The sequence below is a fragment of the Oryctolagus cuniculus genome, chromosome 10 (genome assembly GCF_051225735.1).
Source record: "Oryctolagus cuniculus isolate XC-2025 breed Fujian yellow rabbit chromosome 10, ASM5122573v1, whole genome shotgun sequence".
NCBI lineage: Eukaryota > Metazoa > Chordata > Mammalia > Lagomorpha > Leporidae > Oryctolagus > Oryctolagus cuniculus.
In genome coordinates this window covers 116,820,861-116,842,807 of record NC_142876.1, presented here as the reverse complement: position 1 = coordinate 116,842,807, position 21,947 = coordinate 116,820,861, and the positions used below count along the sequence as shown (strand labels likewise).

Sequence of the window (21,947 nt, the reverse complement as noted above, 5' to 3'; positions counted from 1 at the left end):
GGAGGAGAAGACCGGCGGAAACGAAGCGCCTGGTCCCGCCCCTGCTGCTGCTCTTGGCTGTGCCCCGTCCCCGCCTCGCCGCGCCGCTGTGGGTCCTCCTTGCTACGGAGGGCGGGCGCCGTGGGGCTGCAGTGCGGCCGCCTGAAGTGTGTATGGGGACACGCAGAGTCGGCGAGGGCCCGCCACAAAGGTTAGCTGCTTCCTAATTGTGATTGTATAGAGTAGAAGGCAGGGCGCCTGCATCCCGTATCAGGGTGCCTGGCACTGGGTCCGAACTCCACTTGCAACCCAGCACCCTGCTAATGCACCTGGGAAGGCAGTAAATGATGGCCCAGGTGCTTGGGTCCCTGCCACCCACCCAGGGGATCCTGATCCAGTTCCAGGCTCTTGGCCTTGGCCTGGCCTCACCCAACCTGTTGCAGGCATTTGGGGAGTGAATGAGCTGATGAAAGATCTTTCACTGCTACTCTGTCTTCCAAATAAACAAATCAATTACCTAATTAAATAAATAGATTTAAAAATACATAAATTATAGTACAGCAAAATGCAAGAAAATACATCTCCAGTGTTAGGAGATAAGAAACATCAGTCACAGGGCCAGGAGAGACCCTGGCGGTCACGGCAAGGAAACTGCCCGTGCCTCAGTGCACACAGAGGGGTCACGGCCGGACACTGTGCTCGGGTGACAGGGACCTGAGGTTGCTCCCGATTCGTGCGAACCACACGGCTGTCTCAGTGACCCAGGCTGCTTTCAGCTGAGACTGTGTCCACTCTCACAGCACCAACAGCAAGGGTTGCCGATTCTGTTCTAAAAGGGACTGAGGCACCCCTGTGCCTTGATGAACATCTGTAACAAACCAGCGTTCCCCCCCGCCACCGTGGGCACCTTCAATCCTTTCTTACATTGTCCTTATGTTTTTAAATTTTATCTTGGGATGGACAAATGGTGTACTAGTTAGCCTCAGCTAGGACACTCGTATCCCATCATCAAGGCGCTGGGTCCGAGTCCTGGCTCCACTCCTGATTCCAGCTTCCTGCTAACGTGCACACTGGGAGGTAGTGGTGATGACTCAAGCGATTGGGTGCCTGCCACTCACGTGGGAAACCTGGACTGAACACTCCCAGCTTTGACCTGGTCCAGCCCTGGCCGGGCCGTCATGGGCATTTGAGGAGCAGACCAGTTGGTGGGAAATCTGTGTCTCACCATCTCTCTCTCAAATTTTTAAAAATTGAATAGTATTAATTATTACTATAAGAGATAGATATAGAAGATTACACAGAGGAAATGTGCGGCCTGGTGAGTTATTTTCATATGAACCCCTAGTAACATCCACACTGGTCACTGGGGAGCCGCATCCGACACCAGCATCCCATATCCGGTGTCTGGAGTGGAATCCCATCTCTGCTGCTAACCCAGCTTCCTGCTAATAATGTGCTTAGGTGGCAGCAGGTGGCTAGGTCAAGTACCTCTGCCACCCACAGGGGAAACCTGGCTGGTGGTTCTGGCTCCTGCCTTCAGACTGGCCCTCCTCTGGCTGTAGAGCACACAATGGGGAGTGAACCAGCAGATGGAAGTCCTCTCTCCCTCCATCTCTCTGTCACTCTGCCTTTCAAATCAACAAACTTTTAAAAAGGCTGCTCAGTGCTGAGAGTCGCCCTCCCACGATCCCTCCCGGAGTAACATCACTTTAAAGCAGTCACTGCTGCGGTTCTCTTAGGTTTCATCACTCACGTGCACACCCGTAGTGCTCCAGGCCAGCCCATTTAAAGTTTGGGAATGATTCTGCAGCCTCCGGGCTCCCCTCTCCTGCTCTTCTCGTCCTTACACCTGTGACGCCCGCAACGCCTGCATCCTCTCCCACAGCCTGACGGTGCTGAATGCATGGTTGTGGTCTGGCTCAGCACCTGCTCTGTCCTGTGCGTGCCTTGCAGAGTGGCAGGTGCCTCCAGAGACAGCAGGTGGCAGCGCCTTCGTTCATCTGAGAGCACATCATGTCTGGCCTTCACCCTTTTTTTTAAAAAAAAAAAAAAAGTTATTTATTTCTTTGTTTGAAAGGCAGAGTGACAGAGAGAGAACAATCTTTCACCCACTGGTTCACTCCCCAGATGGCTTACCACAGCCAAGTGTGGACCAGGCCAAAGCCAGGAGCCAGGAACTCCAGCCAGGTCTCCCACATGGGTGCAGGACCCCAAACAGCCAGGCACCCTGATGTGTGGTGCTGGGTTGCAAGTGGTAGCTGAACCCGCTGAGCCACAGCAGCGGCCCATCACTGTTTGCTGTTGGTGGCCATTTGTTCTCGAGCCGACAGCTCTTCGTTCACTGCAGGTGGCCACGGTGAGCCTTCTAAGTCCGTGGTTCGCTTTCCCTGCATACATTCGCTGGAGTGACGCTCTGAGGAAGCTGTGAGCCCCAGCTCCTCACCCAGCCTGCTTCCTCACCCACTTCTCACTGAGGCTGTCTCTGGAAGACGCCCCGTTGGTTCTCCCAGCCTTTCCCATAGATAGCACTAGGAAGTCACAGATGCAGACGTGTCTAATGGTTTCCACCAAATGCACTGGTTCTGCTCTCTGAAGCTCAGGTTGTCCCTCCTTTGGCTTGTGTAACCGACTCCTGTGTTCCTCCCCGACCCCAAGAGCCTCCAGTGGCTTCCTCGCTCTGGTCTGTCAGACTGCAGGTGGAGTCTTGATGTTTCCAACCGATATTGAACTTGACCACTTCTTGCTGACATTCTGGGAGTCTGCCTCTTGCATTCTGGGGCTCTTCGGGGTGCATGTATACTTACGAGGTTACCTTAGTGGGGTGGCCCTTTCAGCATTATACACACTCGTCTTCATCTCCAGTAAACGTTTCTGTCATGACATCTGTTTTGTGTGAGCCAGCTCTCTTCTGATTGCTGTTTGCTTACTATTTATTCTCTTTTCAGAAAAATATTTTTTAGTTTATGTGGAAGACAGAATGAGAGGCAGATAGAGTTCCCGTGCGCGGTTCACTCCCCAGTGCCAGCAACAGCTAAGACTGAGTTGGGGCTGAAGCTGGGAGCCAGGAGCTCAGTCCAGGTTTTATGTCTTCCTTGTTCCTCTTTGCTTTGTTCTTCTATTACTGCCTTTTTTGGTGTGTGCTGAAGATGATAGATAGATAGACAGACAGACAGACAGACAGATTGATTTGAGAGGCAGAGTTAAAGACAGAGAGAGGGATAGACAGAAAGAGAGATCTTCCCTCCACTGGTCCATTTCCCAAGTGTCCTTGTCCAGCCTGCAGTGTCCCAAGCTGGACCAGACTGAAGCCAGGATCCAGGAACTTCTGGGTCTCTCACATGGGTGCAGGGGCCCAAGCTCTTGGATCATCTTCTACCGCTTTCCCAAGCCATTCGCGGGAAGCTGGATCGGAAGCAGAGCAGCCAGGACTTGAACCAGTGCCCACATACGAGATGCCAGTGCTGCAGGCAGAAGCTTAACCTACTATGCCACAGCGCCAGCCCCTGAATATATATTGTCTAGTCTGCCATTTAACTCTCTTGCCAGAGTGGACATTGTAACAGAGGGATAAGCTGCCATTGGGACACCCACACCCCATATCAGAGTGTGTGGGATCAAGTCCTGCCTCTGCTTCCAATCCAGCTAGGTTGTAAAAACAAAAACAAAAACAAAAAACCAGGTATAATCAAACAAAAATGTACTCATGTTGTCTTTGCATTTACTTGTATTTATGTGGTTCTCGTTCTGGTCCTCTCTCTTTCTTTGTATGGAGTTGAGTCAGCGTCTAGTGCCCTGTAACTTTAATGTCTGTTTCTTGTGGGAAACGTTTCTGGTGATGGACTCTATGCTATTTCGTTGATTAAAATCCAAAACACTGTGCCAGTCCCCCAACAGTTTCTTACAAAAATATATTTAATCTTGGGGCCAGCATTGTGGAGCAGCATGTTGAGACACCACCTGAAATGCCGGCTTCCTGCGTGGGCACTGGTTGATGTCCTGGCTGTGCCACTTCCGATCCAACTTCCGGGCTCCTGACTTCTGCCTGGCCCAGACCTGAGTGGCCAGAGAACGAACCAGCAAATGGAAGGTCTCTCTCTCTCCCTCCCTCCATCCCTCCCTCCTCCTCCTCCTTCTTCTTCTTTGTCTTCTACTCCCTCCTCCTCTTCCTCTTCCCCCTCCTCCTCCTCCTCCTTCTTTCTCTCTCTCTCTCCCCCTCCTTCCCTTTCTATAATTCTGCATTTCAAATAAATGTCTTTAAAATAAATAAATTTACCATCTGGCTCAGCTTTGTGCTCCTGGATACTTTCCCAAGGGAGTGAAGACTTGCGTCTGCAGGAAGACCCACCCACAGCCCTCTGTAGCAGCTTCCTTCCTCACTGCCAGATTTGGGAAGCCCCCAGGATGCTCTTCAGCAGGTGAGTGGGAAAACCAGACACACAGTAGTGTTCAGTGAGCTGTCAAGCCAAGGAAAGACACTGTAGTCTTAATTTTTTTAAAAATTTATTTGAGAGACAGAGAGGTCTCCCCTCCACCAGTTCTCTCCAAATGCCTGCAACAGCCGGACCTGGGCCCTACTGGGCCAGAAAGCCAGGGGCTCCATCCAGGTCTCCCGTGTGTGTGGCAGGAACCGACTATTGGAGCCATCACCTGCTGCTTCCCAGGGTGCACGCTAGCAGAAAGCTGGAATCGGGAGCAGAGCTGGGGCTCGAACCCAGGCACTCCGATATAGGATGCGGGTGTTTTAACTGCTGGGCCAAACACCCTCCCCGTCGGAGGAAGCTTAAGTGCTTATTGTTAAGTGCAATAAGTGAGTCTGAAAAGGCCACCTACTGTGAGATTCCAATTCTGTGACATTCTGGGTCAGGCAAGACCCCGCAGCCGGTGACAAGCTCAGTGCCTCCCAGCAGCTGGGGGAGCAGGGACCGCACTGGCAGAGCGCCGGGTTGGGGTGGGTGTTTAGGACCGGGACACGGCTCTGCGAGGCACTGCACTGGTAGGTGTGTGTTACTGCAGGCTCAGAGACATCCACAGAGTATCCTGTACAAAGGTGAACCGCGGGGTGCGCTGTGGGCTTTGGGTAAGAGCGATGTGCATATTGACTGGTGGCTGTACAGCCACCGCTGTGGTACAGGCTGGGGGAGGTGAGGGGCCAAGGAGCTGGTGCCCATGTTGGGGGCAAGGAGTGGAGGACTCTCCTTGCTTTCCACTCACCTTGCTTTTTTTTTTTTTTGACAGGCAGAGTGGACAGTGAGAAAGAGAGAGGGACAGTGAGAAAGGTCTTCCTTTGCCGTTGGTTCACCCTCCAATGACTGCTAGAGCCGGTGCACCACGCTGATCTGAAGCCAGGAGCCAGGTGCTTCCTGGTCTCCCATGCGGGTGCAGGGCCCAAGCACTTGGGTCATCCTCCACTGCACTCCCGGGCCATAGCAGAGAGCTGGCCTGGAAGAGGGGCAAGCGGGACAGAATCCGGCGCCCCGACTGGGACTAGAACCCAGTGTGCCGGCGCCGCAGGCAGAGGATGGAGGATTAGCCTATTGAGCTGCGCCGGCCACAGACCGCTCTTAAAAAACAAAACTATGAATTTTTAAAAGGAGGGAGTGATACTCCCTCGTGCTTTTCCCCTGTTTTTTTTTTTTTTTTTTTTTTTTTTTTTTTTTTTTTTTAATTTGAGACAGAGCCCTGTCATATGCTGATTCACTCCCTAAAAGCCTGCAGTGGCCAAGGCTGGGATGAGGCCAAAGCCAGGAACCAAGAACTCAATCCAGGTCTCCCTTGCAGGTGTCAGAAACTCAACTACTTGAGCCATCTCTGCGGCCTCCAAGGTGTGCACTAGCAGGCAGCTGGAATCGGAAGCTGCAGGCGGGCGTTGAACCCACGCACTCCAAAATGGGACGTGGATGTCCCGACTGATGCTGAACTGCCCGGCCGAACACGGGCCTCAGAAGCCTGGAATTACTGAAAGGGCTGAAGACTACTCAGTTGCAAAACAACGTTAATCATGGTTTCCAGGGACTTAAAACATGCACACAAGGTAATGAAAGTGACAGCAGCAGCACACATGGCGAGAAGTGGGGAAGTGGAAGGCGCAGTCGTAGTGGTTTGCTTGGGAATGGAGAGGGACAAGCACTAATTCCAGGTAGAGGTTACTAAGTTACGGATGCTCACTACATCCCCAGGGTAAGCACTCACAGATTTGTAAAGAGAATCACTAAGTGCATTAGTAGTAAAGAAAGGATGGCAGAGTCATGGCAAAGACCGAATGCAGAGGAAGACAGGGACTGGAAGGTAAGGTTCAAATGGCGGAGGCTATGAATGCAAAGAAAGCAGCTGAGATGGTGTGAATCCAACTACACTTGATGCAAATCCAAAGACAGCTGACGGTTGATCAATGGAGTTCCTGGATCCCAGTTTAGGCCTGGCCCAGCACTGACTGTTGTAACAATTTTGGAAGTGAACCTGTGGAGGGAAGACCTGTGTGTGTGTGTATGTCACCTGCCTTCATAAATAAAAGAATAAAGAAATCTTCCACCCTGACATGGCTCTATCTCCAACCAAAGGTCATTCCACTCAGCTCCAAACCAATCAGAAGAAATGAGTGTCCGCACCTTAACTGCACCTTAACCTTAACTTCCGCCCAGAGTACCCCAATGGGGGTTCATGTTGCACAACACTGACATATTGAGCATGCTGCGTGCAAGAAATACAACAGAACAGCAGGCTGGGTGCACAGGTGCGAATCCAGGTGCCATGTACTGAGGGGGTAGGCCAGAACTCCAAGCTGGGTCCCCGTCAAAGTGCCACGTGCCAAAGGGGCACCACCATGCCTCCTCATGTGATTAAAAACCCCTGCCCTGAACCCTCGTTGAGCCAGTCAGTAGAACTTTTTCCCCATGGTGCTGTGTCCAAGCTTAAGCCCACAATAAACCTTGTCTGGGTTGTGTGTTGGCCTCATGTCAATTGCTATTACAAGTGAGTCAAAGAATCTGGCGTTGGTGCTAGGATGGGCGAAGAAGGCTGGCACTGTGGTGCAGCAAGTTAAGCCACTGCCTACGATGCTGGCATCCCACGTCCCAGCTGCTCCACTTCTGATCCAGCTCCCTGCTGATGACCTGGGAATGCAGCAGAAGATGGCCCAAGTGTTTGGGCCCCTAGCACCCATATGGGAGACCTGGAAACAGGTCCTGGCTCCTGGCTTCAGCCTGTCCCAGCCCTGGCTGTTGGGGTCATCTGGGGAAGTGAACCAAATAAATCTTGGGGGGGGGGGCAAATGGAAGAAAAATTCATGTCTCTGTTCAGAATAGGTTTGGGAATTCACAGAGTGAAACCAGGACAGAACATGGCAGGTGCACAGGAGAAGAGGTGGGGTAAGTTCTTGAGCACGGGCATTCACGGCCTGCTTTTACCTGGGTCACATGTTCAAAGATGGCTGCTGTGGGCAGGCATTTGGCCTAGCAATTAAGATGCCAGTTGGAACAGCTGCGCCTCCTATTGGACTGCCTGGCTTTGCTTCCCTTGCCAGCTTCCTACTCACGCACACCCTGGGGTGCATCGGTAACTGGTCATTCTGGATCCTTCTGAATCTCTCCAAGCAGACTCCAGTCAAAATCCGGGCTGCAGCTGGTTCTGTCTGGTTTTATCAGGGAGCTTAAAAAGCACAGCACAGCAGAGCTTCACCAAAGACAGCTATTGTGGGACAGCGAGCTACTGTGCAACGGAAAGACAAATGACTATTATGGGATGTTAGCCTGCCGGGCAGCTGGGGGAGTCCTTCACCATCAGTGGGTCCCTCCCTAAGCAGTCGCACGTGTGTGTGATGGCCACGCACTGGAAGATTCAATGTTTTTCCTGGAAGGTGAAAGAACACACAGCTCTGCACGATAACATGGAAAAAATCTCAGATGCGGTGTGTCGGTCAGAAGTGCCTATTTCATGTATACAAAGAGGAAGAACCAGTGAAACTGCGCTGGCCATGGGTGAAAAGCAGCAGGCCCTTAGGGAGGCTAAGGGAGCCTGTGGGAGGCTGATAATGATCTCTGATCCTGCTGGTGGCTTTGTAACCGGAGGAGAGGATTAGGGCAGGGACTCTGAGGCAGTCTCTGTGCCAGCCTGTGTTTAGAGGATGGGGGGGGGGGGGGCTGATCTTGCACCGTTGTCCTGGTGGCCGGGGGCAGTGTCACAGCGCAGGGACTGGCAGTCGATTTGTGAACGTGCCCTGAAGAAGCAGCCTGCTGTTCCAGCAGGAAGAGCCCTTCCGCTCCCCCTTGTTCTAGTCCACATCCTGCATGGGCCCTCTCCCTTGCTGCGAGAGCCCAGGCAGCCATTTCTCCAGGGAGGGATGCCTGCCCAGTCTCCACCGGCCCGGATACACGAGGCTTTCCTCCTGCTAGGGGTTGGTTACTTGGCGACAGCCCTTGTAGACGCGGTTTCATGAGTGAAAAATTCAGAGGCACGTGCTTGTTGTTTTTTCAAGACCTATTTGAGGCGGGGTGGTGGGGTGGGGAGGAGAACCCTCCATCCCCGAGGTCACTCCTCCACCATAGCCGGGGCCGGGCGAGGCCAAGGGCAGAAGCAGCCGAGCGGGAACCGCCCGGCCTCCCACGTGCAGGGCACGGGCCACTGTGGCGGGAAGCTGGCCGGCAGGGCCTGGGACAGGGGGTGCCGGCCTCACCGGCCTCAGCGTGCGTGTTTTGCGCACTTACATAGTCTGCGTCTCGTTTTTGTTTTCTTTGAGTTCTTAGTGCGGGGTCAACATTATGATTATAAAATAAAGTATGTCAGATTTTTTTTTAATGGAGACTTTTTTTTTTTAAAGCAGGAAGAAATCACAGAAATAGTGGAGGTGGATGGCGTGATCCGATTTGCGTTCTAAGAACAGATTTTGTGAGGCAGCAGGCGCCTAGACGGGCAAGGCCGTGGGGTGGGAACGCGGGGTAGAGGCCAGCGTCGGGGCTAACTCGGGGGTCTCCGCTCAGCAGGCACAGGCCCGCAGAGGAGTGCGGGGGGCAAACGCCGCCTGCGGGAGCCGAGGTTCCGGGGAGAGGGAGGCACTGTGGCGCCACAGTGACCCCAGTCAGCCTGGGCGGCCAGCCCGCTCCCGCTCCGGGGGCCTGGACGCGGACACCGAGTGCCGGCGAGAGGGGACCGCCGGGCCCCGCCCCGGATGCGGAACCAATTGTGACGGCGGCGAGGTTTCCGGCCGGCGCTGCAAGGGCGCCGCACGCGAGGGGGTGGCGTGCGCCGGCGTGACGCGGCTGCGCGGGATGGGCCAGGCCGAGGCCGAGGCGGCGGCGGCGGCAGCGAGAGGCGGCGGCGCGACGACGGCCCCCCCAGCCCGGCCGCCATGAGCACCAAGCAGGTCACTTGCAGGTCAGTGCGCGGCGCCGCGGCGTCCGGCAGTGCCGGGGCCGCTCCGCGGGGCCCTGGGCGGCTGTCGGCGCGGCGGTCAGCCAGCCGGGGAAACTGAGGCGGGAACGGGGCTCTGTGGAAAGTTACTCAGCTGTTCGTTCGCGGCCCGAGGCGGGGATCCGGAGGCTTTGGGGTCGCGTCGCGTGCTTAGCGCCGCCGGGGAGACCGCCGTGGGTGCTCGGCGCCGGGCAGGGCTCTGGGCTGGAGGCGGCGGCCCGGGCCCGAGGCCGGGGGCCGCGGCGCGGGGTGAGGTGGTTCATGGATTTCCAGGACCTCGCAGAAGCTGGGGCTTCCCTGGAGTGAGGACCCCGGATGCAGCCGGACGGTTAATGGCGGCCCCGAGCCCTTGCTGGGAGTCTGCTGGGCGCCCCACACGGTTCTGGTGCGTTTATCATCGCAGAAGCGCCGACCGGCACACGGCGTTCCTGTCTCGCGGTGGGTCTGGGCGGTGTTAGGGGATAGCCCTTGTCTTGCTGAGACGCGGGTGTACGAGCCGCGGGGCCAGGGGAGGGGGCTCCGGCTAGAAGACCGACGACGCCGAGGAGCTCGGCGGGTACCGGGGTGTGGAGCTAGAAGTGGTTCGCCCCGGTTGTGCGGCGCCCTCGCAGCTTGGGCTTCGCCGGTGCTGGGATCTGCGCCTGCTGCATTGTGTGCTTGGGAAATGCGGGTCAGAAATCCCAGTGTCCGAAGGCCTGAGCTTTTGGGCACTAACAGGACACGCCACTCGTGGGAAGTTCTCCACCGTGGAAGCCTACCTCGTGCGTGAAATTATTACAAACATCGTGTAAAACTGGTTTCAGGTGAAACATGAGACGGGGGGCCCATCCGCAAGACGCTTTTTAAAGGTTTATTTCACTTATTTGAAGGAGTTCGGGAGAGAGGGGGAAGAGATAGGTGATGTTCCATCTGCTGCTTAGCTCCTCTCCTCAGTTGCAGAGGCCAGTGCTGGGCCAGGTGGGAGCCAGGAGCCTCCTCCAGGTCTCCCAGAGGGGGTGGGGGCCCAGGACCGGCACCTTCTTCTGCTGTCCCAGGCACAGGCACATGAGCAGATAGATAGGTGGATCAGAAGTGGAGTGGCCGGGACTCAAACTGGCGCACATCTGGGATGCTGGTGCTTCAGGCCTGGTTTATGCCGTTTTGCCACAGCGCTGCCCCCTCCATCTGTAATTTGAGACACTTCTGCGGGGGAATACTCAACCGGTACTGATTTTATTTTTTTAAATGTTTGCTCATTTGAAAGAATTAGAGGAAGGAACAGAGAGAGAGAGAGAAATCCGCTAATCCACAAACCAGGAGCCCAGCATTTCATCCAGGTGTTACACATGGGTGACAGGGATCCAGGGACTTGGGATCCAGGGACTTGGGCCATGCTCTCATTTTCCCAGGAGCATTAGCCAGGGAGCTGGATCTGAAGTGGAGCAGCTGGGATTCGAACTGATGGTCACAGGGGATGCTGCCACCTCAGGCGGTGGCTTAACCCGCTATACCACGACACCAGCCACTGATTTATTTTTTAAATATTTATTTATTTGAAAGGGAGAGTTACAGAGAAGCATAGAGAGAGGAAGGTCTTCCACTCCCCAAATGGCTTCAATGGCCATAACTGGACCAATCCGAAGCCAGGAGCTTCTTCCAGGCCCCCTGTGCAGGTACAGGGACCCAAGGACCTGGACCATTCTCCACTACCTTCCCAGGCCATAGCAGAGAGCTGCATTGGAAACGGAGCAGCCGAGACTGGAACTGGCACCCATATGGGATGTCAGCACTGCAGGCAGTGGCTTTACCTGCTGGGCCACAGTGCCAGCAGGTAAAGTATTAGCATTAGTGTTAGTATTAGTTCTTTCTTGAAGATTTATGTGTATGTTAATTATTTTTATTTGATATGCTTTCCCCTTTCAGAGGAAGTGTCCTGAGGCCATTGTCATTACAAGGAGATTCTTATTACCCAGAAATCCTCTTTTCCTCCAGTCACTTGATGCTTTAATTCTGCCATTCCCATTCCTGGCGTGTTCCTAAGATGTTTCCACAAAATGCTGCATATTTATGTAATGCTTTGTACATGAAGCTCCGCTCTGTCTAATATCTGTTTGTTTGTTTAAGATTTTATTTATTTATTTTGAAAGTCAGAGTTACACAGAGAGAGGAGAAGCAGAGAGAGAGAGAGAGAGAGAGAGTCTTCCATCCACTGGCTCACTCCCCAGAGGGCTGCAATGGCCAGAGCTGCGCTGATCCGAAGCCAGGAGCCAGGAGCTTCTTCTAGGTCTCCCATGCGGGTGCAGGGGCCCAAGGAGTTGTGTGATCTTCTGCTGCTTTCCCAGGCCATAGCAGAGAGCGGCATTGGAAGTAGAGCAGCCAGGACTCAAACTGGCGCCCATGTGGCTTGGCGGCGCTGCAGGCAGGGCTTTCCCTGCTGTGCCACAATGCCATCCCCAGTAATACCTGTTTTTAAAGATATGGAAACTTTAGGATTAGAAGGACAAGAGGTTTGTCCAAAATTTTGTCTGTCTGTGCAGGCACAAGAACTTCAACCAGGATCATCTTGGTTTTTTCCTTCTGTTCCAAGAGGTAGCCTGACAAAGCTTTAATTGTGTCTATAGGTCAGGGTGCTGTGCAGGCTGTTGTCGGGAAGGGATCTCTTCTGCTAGGGTCTGAAGAGGTGTGGGCTGCGGCTCTGTGAGGTGCTGTCTTGGGCAGACACCGATCCAGCAACCAACCCTGCCTCAGGTCGGGAAACGGACCTTCAGCAGGCAGTGTCTGGCCCAAGGTCAGCACTGTCCAGGCGGCAGAAGTGTGGTGCTGGAGCTTTCAGGCCATGCGGCCTCCAGTAAGTCAGAAATGCTGAAGCTTCTCTGCTGAGGGGAGTTTTCCAGCTGAATCTACTCTGCTCCTGTGAAAGAACCGAAGACACATGGGAAGGGAGAGAAATTTCCTTGCACAAGGATGTGAGCAAGGCGGACCCCCCAGAGACTAACTTGCCGGTGAAACCCAGAATAGGACTGAAGTTATTATTACTATGTGGTACTATTAGAGTACCACATCTACACTGGAAGAGCTTTGCATGGTGGGAAGCTCTTCTCACTTTATTTTTTATTCACAAAAGCCTTATCTCCAGACGCTGGTAACTTGAAAGAGTATGATTTGGGGCGGGGGGGGTGGTGGTTAACTTTTAACAGGGTCTTGGCTGTTTTATCTTTGGTTTATTTCAGATCAGAAAGTGTTTTAGGTTTGTTGTAGATTATAATTGTGATGTGTGTTTATTCTGAGTGGCAGCAGAATATGGTGGTGTTTTTTTTTTTTAAAGATTTATTTATTTGAAAAGGCAGAATTAGAGACAATGAGAGGGAGAAGAACCCAAGAAAGCATTCTTCCATCTGCTCATATACTCCCCAAATGGCTACGATGGCCGGAGCTGGTCCTAGCTGAAGCCAGGAACCTGGAACCTTCTCTGGCTCTCTACGTGCGTGGCAGGGGCCCAGTATGTGGGTCATCGTCTACTACTTTGCCCAGGTGCTTTAGCAGGGAGCTGGATCAAACGTGGAGCAGCCAGGACTTAAACTGGCGCTCTGACACAGAGTGCCAGAGTCATAGGCGGCAGCCTAACGCCTGCACCACGACGCCAGCCACAGTAACCAGCTTACTTCTCTGCTTCCTGGTGGGATAAGAAGTTCCCTTCACTTCATAATTTCTAGTGCAAGACCTAGATTTTTGGTTTCCTAAAATAGTCAAACCTATAAGCTTTGAGTCTTGGAAAGAGACAAAACCTGGGAGGTCTTGTCAGCCAGTGTGTAGTCGGAAGAGCTTGAGCCCCTGAGTTTGGTAATTCTGGGTTCTGGTTTCCTCCTCCCTGAGACGAGGGTGTTAAGGCCTGGCCAGCAGGGCTGGTTCAAAATTAAATAGTATTGGGGCCTATGCTGTGGAACAGTGGGTTAAAGCCCTAGCCTGTGGCTCTGGCATCCCATATGGGCACTGGTTCGATTCCCGACAGCTCCACTTCTGTTCCAGCTACCTGCTGATTGCCTGGAAAAGTAGTGGAGGGTGGCCCATGTTCTTAGGCCCTTGTGCCCGCGTTGGAGACCTGGAGGAAGCTCCTGGCTTTGGATCGGCCCAGCTCCAACTGTTGGCCATTTGGGGAGTGACCCAGCGAATGGAAGACCTCTCTCTCTGTGTCGCTTCCTCTCTCTGTAACTCTTTCAGGAAAATAAAATAAATGTTAAAAAAAAAAATTTTTAATGGTGGCTGCAAACCACCTTAATGTGTTTCCTGTGTGTTCTGAGTAGTCTGTTGCAGTAGTCTGCAGTGAGTGTGATTATCATAGCCAAATTAGAGGGGCCAGGCGTTGGCACAGTGGGTTAAGCCACTGCCTGTGACACCAGCAACCCATATCAGGGCACCACTTCATATCCAGCTCTCTGTTCATGTGCCTGGGGAAGCCGCAGATGATAGCGCAAATGCTTGGGTTCCTGTCATCTGCCCGGGAGACCCAGGTGGGGTTGATGGCTCCTGGCTTCTGCCTAGCACAGCCCTGGCTATTGCAGCCATTGGGGAATGAACCAGCTCTCTGTCTTCTCATGCTCTGCCTTTCCAATAAATAAATCTTTGTTTTTTCTTTTTAACCAGAATTATAGGTAGAATAACCGAGGCTTGGAGATGGAAATAATTTGCCCCAGGTCACAAAGCCAGCGATTTGACTTTGCTGTCTTCAATTTACAGCACTTTATTTCAGCCCACCTCTAATTAATGCATTCGTTTCAAGCCTAGCACAGTTGGCTCCTTTTCCTCAACGATCTGCCGTCAGAAGCAGCGCAGCCATAACGTCCCAGCCTGTGAAACTGTGCGGGAAAACGTCGAGAAGGGTGTCACTGGGCATGCAATCACCCACTCACTGGGAGGTGATCTGTCACAGTATTTTGCTAAAGAGAGGGGCCCAACTGATTGTGTTGGACTCAGCCCTCACCTGCAGCTTTTGTCATGGTGAGCCTGAGAACCCCTGCTGCATCATAGCTGTGCTGAGACAGTCATGGTGGAATGGCCCCCAGAAGGAACCTCCCTACTCTGAGTCTCATGCTGTGTGCCTCACCAGGAAGGCTGAGCTGTGGCAAGTTCATTGCAGAGTAAAAGTGGAACGTAGATGGAGAGGGAAAGCTGTGCCTGGGGATGGAAGTGGTACCGTGTGCTACCAAAATAGGACTGGGATGCTTCCGCCTTCTGTTTAACAGCAGTTTCACACTGGCCTTTCTTGAGGACATTGATGGTGATCTAGAAGTTATTTTTAAACCTATTTGAATTGCAGCTCACACAGTGGGCTGTGCTGCTGGAGACACATGCATACTGTATCAGAGTGCTTGGGCTCATGTCCCAGCGCCACACTCCAATCTAGCTTCCTGCTAAGGCTGCTCTGGGAAGCAGCCCGTGAGGACTCAAGTTGCCATGTACATGGAAGACCTGGGAGGATTTCAAGGCTTCTGGCTATTGGGGACAATTTGGGGGCAAACCAGCGGATGATAGGTGTGTTTGCATGTCTTGTCTGGGTTCTGCCTTTCAAAGAAATAAGTAAACATTGAAAAATAATTTGAATCTCAGCTCAGTGACTTATTAGAAATGAAGCAGTTTGCAGGAAGTCAGTAGCTTATAAGTGACTAGAAGCTCTAACTGCGGTCAAATATTCAGTCTTTTAATGGAAAAGCTAATTAGTGCAGCTTAAATGGCAGGTTTTCTGAAAAGGATATATGGGAGGAGGTGGTAGGATTACCAAACTCATCCTCTTAGGCCACCACTACCTAAAACAATGTTTTGTTTTGCTGCCTGATGAACAAACAGTATCTGGTGGAGTACCTCTGGTGGTCTTCTACCCTGGTTCTTTCAGGAACCTTTCTGGTCTAATTTCTTTTTTAAAAAACAAAGTAACTTATGAAATAGTTATTGGATTTCACTTTTTAAAAAAAGTTTGGGGGCCAGCATCGTGGCCTACTGGTTAAGGCTGCCACTTGCAGCACTGGCATCCCATATTGCCACTGATTGAATACTCAGCTGCTCCACTTCCGATCCAGCTCTCTGCTAATGGCCTGGGAAAGCTGTGGAAGATGGCTCAAGTGCTTGGGTCACTGCCCCAACGTGGGAAACCAGTAAAAAGCCCCGGGCTCCTGGCTTTGGTCCGGCCCAGCCCTGGCCATAGCAGCCAATCTGGGAAGTGAACCAGTAGGTGGAAGATCAATCTCTCTCTCTCTTTCTCACATGTTCACACTCTGACTTTCAATACAGTAAGTCTTTTTATTTTTTTTTTTAAAGATTTATTTATTTGAAAGATTTACACACAGAGAGGAGGAGAGACAGAGAGGCCTTCCATCCTCTGGTTAATTACCCAGTTGGCTGCAACAGTGGAGCTGTACCAATCCAAAGCCAGGAGCCAGGAGCTTCTTCCGGGTCTCCCATGCGGGTGGAGGGGCCCAAGGACTTGGGCCATCTTCTGCTATGCCAGGCTATAGCAGAGAGCTAGATTGGAAGTGGAGCAGCTGGGTCTCGAATTGGAGCCCATATGGGATGCCGGCACTGCAGGCAGTGGCTTTACACCACAGCACCAGCCCCTACATTAAATCTTAAAAAAAAAAAAAAAAAAAAAAAAAAAAAAAAAAATTTTTAAAGGCATAGTGGGAGAGCGATATTATTCATCCACTGATTAATTCCCTTATGGCCACAGCAGCTGGGCTGGGCCAGGCCACAGCCAGGAGCCAGAGACTTCATCTGTATCTCCTGTGTTGGTGGCAGGGACCCAAGTACACGAGCCATCATCAGTTGCCTCCCAAGATATGCATGCAAGAAACTGGATCAAAAGTGGAGGTGAGGGCTGACGCTGTGGGGTAGCAGGTAAAGCCACTGCCTGCAATGCTGGTATCCCATATGGGTGCCAGTTCAGGTCCTGGCTGCTCCACTTCCAATCTAGCTCTCTGCTTATGGCCTGGGAAAGCAGTGGAAGGTGGCCCAAGTCCTTGGGCCCTTGTACCTGTTTGGGAGGCTTGGAAGAAGCTCCTGACTCTTGGCTTCAGATTGGCTCAGCTCTGGCTGTTGTGGCCATCTGGGGAGTGAACCAGCAGATGGAATACCTCTCTCTCTTTCTGCCTCTGCCTCTCTGTAGCTCTGCCTTTCAAATAAATACATAAATCTTTTTTTTTTTTTTTAAGGTAGAGGTGGAACTCAGTTCCAGGCACTCTGATATGAGATGCAAACATCCCAAGTGGCAGCTTAATTTGCTGCACTTCATCCCTCCCCCCACTTTTTTTTTTTTTTTTTTTTTTTAAGATTTATTTGAAAGAAAGAGCATACTTCCCGTCTTCTGGTTTATTCCCCAAATGGCCACATCAGCCAAGGCTGAGCCAGGCTGAAGCCAGAAGCTTCATTTGGGTCTTCCACCTGGGTAGTAGGGGCCCAAACACTTGGGCCATGTTCCGTTGCTTTCCATGGCCATTAGTAGAGAACTGGATTAGAAGTGGAGCAGTCAGGACATGCACCAGTGCCCATATGGGATACCTGCATTGCAGGCAGCAGCTTAACCCCTTGTGCTGCAACACCGGCCAGTAGATCTCACTTTTGAGGAACTGTTTGTGTAGGGACTTGGAACCTGTTCTATTCCATTATTTGTGAAATTAACCTCTCTGTCATTCAGACTATTTATTTGAAAGGCAGAATTAGAGAGGAGAGACACAGATCTTCCATCCACTGGCTCACTTCCCAAATGGCTGCAGTGACCCAGGGCTAGGCCAGGCAGAAGCCAGGAGCCAGGACCTTCATCTGGGTCTCCCAAGTAGGTGCAGAGGCCCCAGCACTTGGGCCATCCTCTGCTGCTTTCCCAGGTATATTAAAAAGGAGCTGGATTGGAAATGGAGCAGCCGAAACTTGAACTGGTGCCCATTATTGGATGTAGGTGCTGCAGGCCATGACTTGAATTCCCTGCGCCACAGGCGCCAGCCTCTCTGACTTTTCAAACCTTCAAAGATTGAAGATGACCATATTTGATGACCTGAAATAATGTTTCAGTCTTGAGTAGCATTTCTCAAAAAGAATGATCATGCATTCAAATGCATAACATACTTTGATGTTGGGGGTCCCCAAGGTTGCCCCTGTATCTGGAGATGAGCTGGAAGACTTCACGGGGCTCAGCTGCACTGAAGGCGGTCATGTTCAGAGTGATGCAGTGAGAAGTCGTAGACAGACAGGAGATCACACCACATACTCTTTCCCTGGCAACGTGTCCCCATGCTCTCAGTGTGCACGCTGGTCACACAGGGTACCCTTTGCATAGCATGTACCAAAATCGCCGACTGTCGGAAGGGAACTGGGTGTTCAGCAGAAACCACATTGTTTGTACCATCAGTTCAGGCACAGTGAGCGCTATCAGTGTAGGGAACTGTCGAGCAGCTGAGGTCCTAGGCGTGGGCCAGCCTTGGAAGCAGGGCTTTCCAAGGCGAGCAGTCCTGGGCCTGTGATTTCTGTGCATGTGGGAAGTCAGTGTGTGCCTATCACGAATTTCTGGTGTAGGCCTTTTTTGTCTAGTGTCTTCCAAGTTTCCAGCATGGAGTGCCCTTGTTTGCAGCTTCCATACCCAGCTTTTTTCTTTTCTTTTCTAATGTGAATGCATAACAGCCTTACTGTGTATTAGCAGGGAACTGGATCGACAGTGGAGCAGCAGGGACATGAACCTGCACCCATATGGGATGTCGGCGTCACAGGTGGTAGCTTTACCTACTATGCCACAACACTGGCCCAGTGAGGTCCAGTTCTTATTTTGGTGGCTCAGAGGCAGCACACATGGGTTCTCATGCCACCAGTGGAGTGTAAGTTTTAAAGGCAACATGTGGACAAAGGCAGCATAATAGGGAACTCCGTTTTGTGGGGGAAAGGTCAGGGCTATGTGACAAGGCCAGAGTCTGTCTGGACCTACTGGTTACTCTCACCTCTAAATCTTGTTTTAGTATTTGTGTGGTAAGAGTTGTAATTACATTCCTTATTGGATTACACTCCTCTTGCTTTGTATACCTCCTTGTTCCTGGGCTCTGCTGGGACATGTCCTCCCTCAGGCCACTGAAGGAAGGCACCTGTCACTTCCGCAATTGTCAGTTTAAATATTAAGTCCTCTCCTAGATTTTAATAAGAGCAGCACTATTTTGGGCACCAGTCATGGGATAGGTACTGTACTGGGCACCTCAGATATGTTGTAACTATACCCTTACTAGTGTTGGATTGAATTTACACTTTCTGAAACTAAAACAACCTTATTATTACAGAAGCAGAATTTGTTCATGGTAGAAATGTTCAAACATATAGATCAGGAAAAATAGGAAGATAAAATTACCATATACTTTCTAACTATTACACATCTTTATAGATTTTAAAAACCATGTATTTATCTCGCTTACCAGAATAAGATCCTGCCGTATATGTTTGAAAATTTTTTCTTAGGGTAAAATAAATTGTCTTAGAAAACTGAGACTGTCGGGGCTGGCGCCATGGCGCAGTAGGTTAATCCTCCGCCTGTGGCGCTGGCATCCCATATGGGTGCTGGTTCTAGTCCTGTCTGTTCTTCTTCCAATCCAGCTCTCTGCTGTGGCCTGGGAAAGCAGTGGAGGATGGCCCAAGTCCTTGGGCCCCTGCACCCACATGGGAGGCCTGGAAGAAGCTCCTGGCTCCTGGCTTCGGATCGGCATAGCTCTGGCCGTTGTGGCCATTTGGGGAGAAAACCAACAGAGGGAAGACCTTTCTCTCTGTCTCTCCCTCTCACTGTCTGTAACTCTACCTCTCAAATTAATAAATAAAATCTTAAAAAACAAAACAAAACAAAAAACACCAGAGACTGTCTCCATTAACCAACAGCTGCTTTCCCTCCTCCTCCAGCCGCAACACCCACCGTTCTGATCTGCCTCTGGCTGCGGCTCACCTCGTATTTCATGCTTGTAGAATCTCACCATATTTGTTTTTGACTGGCTATTTCACTTAGCATAGTGGCCTCAAGGGTCATCCATATGGTCAACTGTGTTGGGACTCTTTTCCTTTTTAAGGCTGCTTCTTGTTTATCGTTCATCAGTCCATAGACCTCTGGGCTGCTTTCAGCCGTCAGCTGTTTTGAGTGCTACTGCTGTGAATGGGGACCTGCAAGGGCCTGAGTCCCTAATCCCTTGCTTTGTAGCTGCACCCAGAAGCTGAATTGTTGGATTGTATGCTAAATCTGTTGTTAATTTATGTTTTCTATAGAAGCTGCACCATTTCACTGAACAAATGGGTAGTCAACAACTTCATGGAAGGGGTGGGTGTGGGGAGCAACTGGGAGCAACTCGGACTAGACTAAGTTACTGGAATTAAGACTTATTCTATGCATCTGCTCTCCCACAATATGGCGCTGGGAGAGGAGGAAACAGCTTCTACACAGCTGCCTCCAGTTCAACCAATAAACAGCAGGATCTGCTCCTGATTGGAGCAGAGCAGCGTACTCGGCGTGTGGGTAGCAGAGTTGGGATTGGTGGAAGAGGACTATAAAGGAGGAGAGAGACAACATGCACCAGGGAACATCTATCTGAAGGAACACCTGTGCAGCCCCCGAGAGAGCCGGCTGGCGGTGTGCCGCTCCCCCGCGGAAGTGGGGAAAGTGGCAGGGGGAACCGCCCTTCCACAGAGGTGGAAGGGACGGTAGCCAACTTGGGAAGAACCAGCAGCAAACCCGGGGAGGGCCGAGCAGACCAAAGAACAGCACCGGGTCCTGTGTCGTTCCTCCGCGAAGAGGGGGAGCGACAGGTGGGTGCTGTGGCATAGCAGGTAAAGCCACCAGCTGTGACTCCAGCATCCCATATGAATGCCCATTTTGAGTCTTGGCTGCTCCAATTCCAGTCCAGCTCCCTGCTTATGCACCTGGGAAGACAGTGGAAGATGGCCTGAGTGCTTGGGCCCCATCCACCCCACATGAAAGACCTGGAAGAAGCTCTGGGCTCCTAGCTTTGGCCTGGCACAGCCCCAGCCATTGCGGCCATTTGGGGAGTGAACCAGTGGATGGAAGATAACTCTCTCTCTCTAACTCTGCCTTTCAAATAAATAAATAAATCTTTAAAAAAAAAAACTTTATGGAAAATAGAATTAAAATGAATTCATTTTGGTGCACAGGAAAGTTCAGATCCATGCATATACGGAGTCTTCAAAAAGTTATGGAAGATACAGATTATGAAACAGCTGTACCTGGTGGTCCATTCTTTTTAGTTAATGTTCAACTTTCCATCAAAATAAATTTTCATTTTATCTAATACTTAGTCTATACTAAAATTTCCCCCGGCTCAGTCCCCAGGTGCTGGTGAGCTGGCGAGTCAGTCCAGATCTCCCACGAGGGTGGGTCCACACAGCAGACAGCCTGGACCCAGGCACTCTGGACTTGGAATGTGGGCGCCACAAGAGCTGTCCTAACTGCTGCACCATTTGCCTGCCCTGGATGTTTTTCAAGGTTCATTTATGTTGTGGCATGCGTCAGGCAGTATTTTTTTTTTTTTTTTTTTAAGATTTACGTATTTTATTTGAGCTATAGAGATACAGAGAGAGGAAGAGAGAGAGAGCGCAAGATGTTCCATCTACTGGTTCACTCCCCAAATAGCTGCAACTGCTGGAGCTGGGCTGATCCAAAGCCAGGAACTAGGAGCTTTTTCTGGGTCTCCCAAGTGGGTGCAGGGGCCCAAGGATTTCAGCCATCTTCCACTGTTTTTCAGGCCATAGCAGAAAGCTGGATCGGAAGAGGAGCAGTCGGGACACAAACCTGCACAGCTATGGGATGCCAGCCCCACAGGCAGAGAGGCTTACCCCACTGTGCCATGCACTGGCCCCATACTTCATTCATTCTTAAGGCTAGATAGTAGTCCTTTTATGGTTGCATTACATTCTGTTTATCCATTCATTAGTTGAGGAAATATTCGGTGGTTTCCACTTTCTGGCTATTATGAATAATGTTGCTGTGAATGTAAATATACAAACATTTGTGTGGATACATTTTCACTTTCTTGGTAAACATCCAGGCATGGAATTGTTGCATCATATGGTAGACTTATTGTTTTATTATTTTTTTGTTTGAAAGGCAGAGAGATAGAGCAGAGAAATCTTCTACTAGTTCACTTCCCAGTTGCTTACAACAGCCGAGGCGAGGCCACTCCCAAGACAGGAACCAGGAACTCCATCCTGGTCTGCCACATGGGGGGCAGGAACCTAAGTACTTGGGCCAACACTTGCTGTGGTACATTAGCTAGAAGATAGACTGGAAGTGTAGAGTCGCCGGGAGTCAAACCAAGCACTCTGAAATAGGATGTGGGTGTCCCAAGTAGTGGTTTAACCTGCTGCACCACAATACCTACCTCTCTGTTTGTGTGTTTAAGATACTTAGCAAGCTGTTCTTCAAACTCAGCTCCCCTTTCTTGTTTTACTTTATAATAAAAAAATTAATTTATTGAGAGGTAGAGAAATACAGCCAGAGCTCCTATCTGCTGGTGTGCTCTCCAGATGTCTGCAGCAGCTGGAAGCCAGGTCTCCCACATGAGTGGCAGGGGCTCAGC

At 51.3% G+C, this 21,947-nt stretch overlaps 1 protein-coding gene and 1 long non-coding RNA gene across 9 annotated transcripts in view; both read left to right on the top strand.

Moving 5' to 3' along the window:
• The first annotated feature begins 50 nt into the window (after window positions 1-50).
• Window positions 51-6,911, top strand: LOC103349184 (uncharacterized). 3 transcript variants are annotated; one of them, XR_007921662.3, is made up of 4 exons: window positions 51-190; window positions 3,908-4,066; window positions 4,265-4,394; window positions 5,758-6,911. It is a non-coding gene; the product is annotated as an uncharacterized LOC103349184 (long non-coding RNA). The 3 variants fall into 3 exon arrangements; XR_016215072.1 differs by lacking the exon at window positions 3,908-4,066 and having other exon boundaries at window positions 55-190; window positions 5,758-6,510; XR_016215073.1 differs by lacking the exon at window positions 3,908-4,066 and having other exon boundaries at window positions 69-190; window positions 4,292-4,394.
• Window positions 6,912-9,236: 2,325 nt separating this feature from the next.
• The window catches only part of MKRN2 (makorin ring finger protein 2), a 27,364-nt gene continuing 14,653 nt past the window's right edge, over window positions 9,237-21,947 (top strand). For 2 of the 6 annotated variants that reach the window (XM_070051092.2, XM_008260414.5), the window contains exon 1: window positions 9,237-9,345. Coding sequence is in view for 3 of the 6 variants with exons in the window: in XM_008260414.5 (XP_008258636.1) it covers window positions 9,320-9,345 (26 nt within the window). In the remaining 3 variants the exon portion in view is untranslated. Of the gene's footprint in view, window positions 9,346-9,654; window positions 9,820-21,947 lie in introns of those variants that run through there. The other 4 variants (XM_089306641.1, XM_089306643.1, XM_008260416.5 and 1 more) reach the window with 4 other exon arrangements.